Below are 4,832 nucleotides of genomic sequence, written 5' to 3'. Positions count from 1 at the left end.
AAAATATATTTGAGTTTATTAATTTTCAAAGTGTCAGAAATGGATAACAAAACTGCTATTTTCAATGACTACTTATTTTTGTCCAGCTTTAACATCGGTATCGATATCGGTTATCGGCTACATGAGTTTTAAAATATCGGATATCGGATATCGGCCAAAATCCCAATATCGTGCATCCCTAATTTATATACATATATATGTATGTACTAAATCTTAAGTTTGTTAACTAAATATTTAGCTCCAAACTAAATATTTATTTACCAAAGTAAGATTTTTATAAATGAATGAATGACATAGAGAAAAAAGGACTTGGAGTAAAATAACCCTGTTATTTTTCTCTTAAAACGCGCTAAATAACCATAAATATTGCTCCTAATGTTTGACTGCTTTACTTTACAAACGGCGCCCCATATTTGTTCAAAAATAAATCCCATTTTTAGATTTCTTTATTAAACGAAATGTAATCTCTGGTATGAACAGCAAACGTTTCTGCTTCAGTGCAGCTTTAAGGTTCTGCTGGTCTCTGCAGGGTTCGTCCTCACGCACCTGGAGCGCTACCACGACGTGGAGCGTCCCTACAGCTGCAAGGACTGCTCCCAAACCTTCTTCCTGCCCAGCCGGCTGCAGCAGCACGTCCGCACCGTCCACCGACCCGGACGCTACGCCTGCCCCTTCTGCTGCTTCCGCTCAGAGTACCTGGGAGGCTTCAGGAGGCACTGCAGCCGCTGCAATGCCCGCGAAGGGGAGGTGGGCCAGCCGGCGGGAGGGGGAGGAAGAGGGGAGCTGGAGGAGAAGATGGAGGAGGAGCAGGAGGACAGGAAGGAGACGAGGGGGACGAGAAGGCGCAGGAGCTTAGGGATGCCGGTGGAAGAGGAAGAGCTGGAGGATGAGGACGATGATTAACCAGTTTAACGGGACCTTTTTAATTTTAACTGGAGAGCAGTAAAATATGAACAGATCTTTGAAAAGATTTTATTGAACCCAAACATAGAAAAAATCTGCAAAAAAAAAAAAAACAGAGCTTTATAGAAACCAGCAACCTTCAAACCCAAAAGTTCATCAAAATCATCACGCTGGCCTCATCTTACATCCTACAACATTTATATTTAAAAAAAAAAAGACTCAATATAATCTGTATTCCCCACCTAGAAATTATTTACTTATATTTTTTCAACTCCTGTAACAAAAAAAAGCATCAATCCTTATCAAAATGCAGCATCTGGAAAACAAATTCTTAGCTCAAAAAAAAAAAAAGGTGTAATACCAGGTCTGTCAACTAGATGGCGACAGACCCACATCACCAGACTTGGATCAGATTTGCTTTTTTCAAAGCCAAAACAGAAGCTTTAAAGTGTTTTATAGTTGATCCTAGAGCTTTAGCTTCAGGAATGTTGTCTGGATCAGGAATAAAGATGTTTTAGACGATCTTTGACATGAGATGATGAATCTCTGCAGCTCTTCTTCACAAAAATCTAAAAGGAACCAAGAAGCTTTTCCTGAAAGCGCCGCACCCACGTGGTATTTGGCAACTGGAAGTTCAAGTGATTCAGTTTGAGTTCATGGCTCTACGTCTGGAGGTCAGGTGAAGCGGGGGCAGCGGGAGCCCTCCAGGGCGGAGGCGCTGATGCCTCTCAGACCGCCTAACCTTCCTCTGCCTTGATCCCCGTCGTCGTCGTCGCCGTCTTCCCCGTCGTCGTAGGGAGTCGTGTGGCTGGTCGAAGCCTTTTGTTGCACAGGAACAAAAACGAGAAGAGCTTTAACGTTGGGTTCAAAGCTGTGAGAGGAAAGCAGGTCCAAGTCGTTTCTCACCGTCCGAGACGCCGGCTCTCTGTAAGGAGGACAGACCATGTGGAAGCGAGGGATGGCCACCTGGAAAACCTCTTCCTTGTTGGCTAGAAGACAAGAAATCCCATCAACCAATCAATCACAAACAGGAAGTCAGTTTGCTGAAGGAGGAGAAGTGGCGCCACCTAGCCTGTGGAAGGTGTAGTGACCCTCCATGAACTCTGACGGCGTGGAGAAGGTGGTGCAGCTGGCGTACTCGTGCACCTTTCCGGGCGTCATGACCGGGAACTCTCCTGCAGAGAAACGGGGAGATCAGCACCTCGTACGGCCCAATCAGAACCAAGATGGAGGAGCGTGTGGCGTACCGACCACGCCGGGACCCTGAACCTCCTCCACGTTTCCATCGGAAGTGGTGATTTTCCAGTAACGGCTGTCCAGCTGACAGGCGGCCTTAGTGGAGGCGCTTCTGGACATTTCTATCCTGCAAACAGACATTTTTTTAAAAGCCGTTACGGCGCCGCGTCACCGGACCGGGTCTGTGTGGTGGAGCTGTACCTGATGCGGTAAGTGAAGAAGAAGTGCGGCGGGTGGACGGACGACAGCTCGGGGAGAAAGGAGGTAGAGACGGAGACGGTGATGTCGCCGGTGGTCGCCACGCAGCCTTTCTCGTGCGTGTACCTGCAGACACAGCGCTGGGTTTAATTCAAACAAACCTTCAGCCGTGAGGCTCCAGAGTCGGACGGACCTGAAGATCTGGTCTTTGATGATGGGATATTCTCCTGTAACCACGTTGTTGACGTAGGTGCTGAACCAGTCCAAGAAGCTGGAGCCTGAAAACGCAGATCAGCGTAACGGAGCATTAGGGCCAAGCTAGAGATTTTTTATTTTTAAATATGAGGATAAAGTCATAAAATTACGAGCATTAGGTCGTAACATTATGACAATGAAGTCATCATAGCGCAACCTGTTTCAGAAAGAAAGCTTCCAGCTCATAGTTGTTCAAAAAAAATGCTAGCCTGGCTCTAAAATTAACGTCGGAGTATTGGCGCCAGGCTAGAGATTTTTTTTAAAGTCGTAACATACCGAAAATAAAGTCGTAACATACCAAGCATTAAGTCGTGTAAGATTACGAAAATAAAGTCGTAACATTACGAGCATTAAGTCACAGAATTACGAGAATAAAGTCGTAACATACCGAAAATAAAGTCGTAACATACCAAGCATTAAGTCGTGTAAGATTACGAGAATAAAGTTGTAACATTACGAGAATAAAGTTGTAACATTACGAGTATAAAGTCGCAGAATTACGAAAATAAAGTTGTAACATACCAAGCATTAAGTCGTGTAAGATTACGAAAATAAAGTCGTAATATTACGAGTATAAAGTCGCAGAATTACGAGAATAAAGTCGTAACATACCAAGCATTAAGTCATGTAAGATTACGAAAATAAAGTCGTAACATTACGAGTATAAAGTCGCAGAATTACGAGAATGAAGTCGTAACATACCAAGCATTAGGTCGTGTAAGATTACGAGAATAAAGTTGTAACATTACGAGCATAAAGTCGCAGAATTACGAGAATAAGGTCGAAACATACCAAGCATTAAGTCGTGTAAGATTACGAGAATAAGTTGTAACATTACAAGCATAAAGTCGCAGAATTACGAGAATAAAGTCGGAACATATCGAAAATAAAGTCGTAACATACCAAGCATTAAGTCGTGTAAGATTATGAGAATAAAGTTGTAACATAACGAGCATAAAGTCGCAGAATTACGAGAATAAAGTTGTAACATACTGAAAATAAAGTCGTAACATACCAAGCATTAAGTCGTGTAAGATTACGAGAATAAAGTTATAACATTACGAGCATAAAGTCGCAGAATTACCAGAATAAAGTCGTAACATATTGAAAATAAAGCCGTAACATACCAAGCATTAAGTCGTGTAAGATTATGAGAATAAGTTGTAACATTCTGCAAATAAAGTCATACATCACGACAATAAATGATCGTAAAACTCCTGAAGCATTTAGTGCATCAGTTCAACCAGCTGCAGAACGTAAACGAAACCTGACCTGTGATGAACATGTCGATGGCGGAGGGATCCTGAGCCGTCTGATCCTGTTGAACAGACAGAAATAAAAAACAGTCACANGTAAACGAAACCTGACCTGTGATGAACATGTCGATGGCGGAGGGATCCTGAGCCGTCTGATCCTGTTGAACAGACAGAAATAAAAAACAGTCACAGCCCGAATCAGACATTTTATTCTGAAAGGAAGGCGAACAGGAAGTGCACACACAGGGCACGGGTAGAAGCTCTCTCCTTTCTTGCGTCCCTCGGCGTCCTCCAGCGCCACGTACTGGCTAAGGCCGGTGTGGAAGCAGAAGGTGAGCGGCAGGGAGCGCCTCATTCCTTTCCTGTGCTGGAAGCCTCCGGCCGCCGTCTCCACGTCCAGCAGGACCTCAGAGCGGTAATGGTTGGAGAGCGACATGCTGCCCATCAGCCTGACGAACCCAGAGACGGGCTGGTTAGACTGGGGTGTCAGACAGGGGAGGGAGGGGCGGACTCTGCGTGGATACTGACCCCGGGATCACCAGCTTCTGGCCGTTATGGATCCGGTAGGAGCAGCGGTAATCATCGGGAAGCTTACAGCCGATCTGAGCCTCTATGTCGTCCAGTTCCCCCTCTGTGGCGCCATCTGAGGATGAAACCATAGAAATACGAAGAAAAGTTCAACCTCAGCTCGGCACGGTGATGGACGCAGCAGGATCTGGGATCTGTTACCTTTGAGCGAAACGATCATCCGAGGACATCGCTGCTGCAGGAAGCTCTTCAGCTGCTCCCAGGCTTTCTTCAGCACCGCGTAGTGCTGAATGTAGCGACCCAGGTCCGAGTAGTAATGCTTGAAGAGGCCGTACCAGGACAGGCCGCGCTGCAACCGGTCCGCGCTGCACATGCAAACACACACAGGCCGCGGGCCGCTAGTGATGCGCGCATTAAAGGAATAGTACACCCAAAACATGATTAGCCTTCATTTTC

The 4,832-nt window shown here is 45.5% G+C and overlaps 2 protein-coding genes across 3 annotated transcripts in view; one reads left to right on the top strand and one right to left on the bottom strand.

Annotated features, from left to right (window-relative positions):
• The window catches only part of LOC107097544 (zinc finger protein 764-like), a 4,064-nt gene extending 2,945 nt beyond the window's left edge, over window positions 1-1,119 (top strand). The window contains exon 2 of the mRNA XM_015394717.1: window positions 530-1,119. Coding sequence (XP_015250203.1) covers window positions 530-903 — 374 coding nt within the window. The 3' untranslated portion in view covers window positions 904-1,119. The remainder of the gene's footprint in view (window positions 1-529) is intronic.
• A 270-nt stretch (window positions 1,120-1,389) lies between these two features.
• Window positions 1,390-4,777, bottom strand: fbxo3 (F-box protein 3). 2 transcript variants are annotated; one of them, XM_015394718.1, is made up of 10 exons: window positions 4,578-4,777; window positions 4,377-4,491; window positions 4,093-4,297; window positions 3,961-4,006; window positions 2,531-2,615; window positions 2,341-2,463; window positions 2,151-2,266; window positions 1,971-2,078; window positions 1,810-1,892; window positions 1,390-1,722 (listed from the first exon to the last, which is right to left on the bottom strand). In XM_015394718.1, the coding sequence occupies exons 1-10, from the start codon at window positions 4,747-4,749 to the stop codon at window positions 1,579-1,581; spliced, it is 1,197 nt and encodes a 398-aa protein (XP_015250204.1). In that variant the 5' UTR covers window positions 4,750-4,777; the 3' UTR covers window positions 1,390-1,578. The 2 variants fall into 2 exon arrangements, with proteins under 2 accessions (XP_015250204.1, XP_015250205.1); XM_015394719.1 differs by lacking the exon at window positions 3,961-4,006 and adding an exon at window positions 3,865-3,910.
• Window positions 4,778-4,832: the final 55 nt, after the last annotated feature.

The sequence above is a fragment of the Cyprinodon variegatus genome, unplaced genomic scaffold (assembly GCF_000732505.1).
Source record: "Cyprinodon variegatus isolate N-32 unplaced genomic scaffold, C_variegatus-1.0 Scaffold705, whole genome shotgun sequence".
NCBI lineage: Eukaryota > Metazoa > Chordata > Actinopteri > Cyprinodontiformes > Cyprinodontidae > Cyprinodon > Cyprinodon variegatus.
The sequence above is the reverse complement of the archived record's forward strand: the minus strand, read 5'-3'. Positions and strand labels throughout refer to the sequence as shown.

Excerpts from the sequence above, each read along its gene's own strand:
- fbxo3 (XM_015394718.1), bottom strand. The coding sequence starts at position 4,749 with ATGTGCAGCGCGGACCGGTTGCAGCGCGGCCTGTCCTGGTACGGCCTC. Across the intron at positions 4,492-4,577 it reads GATGATCGTTTCGCTCAAAG|ATGGCGCCACAGAGGGGGAA; the intron begins GTAACAGATCCC and ends TTTCATCCTCAG. Across the intron at positions 1,723-1,809 it reads GAGAGCCGGCGTCTCGGACG|GCTTCGACCAGCCACACGAC; the intron begins GTGAGAAACGAC and ends GTGCAACAAAAG.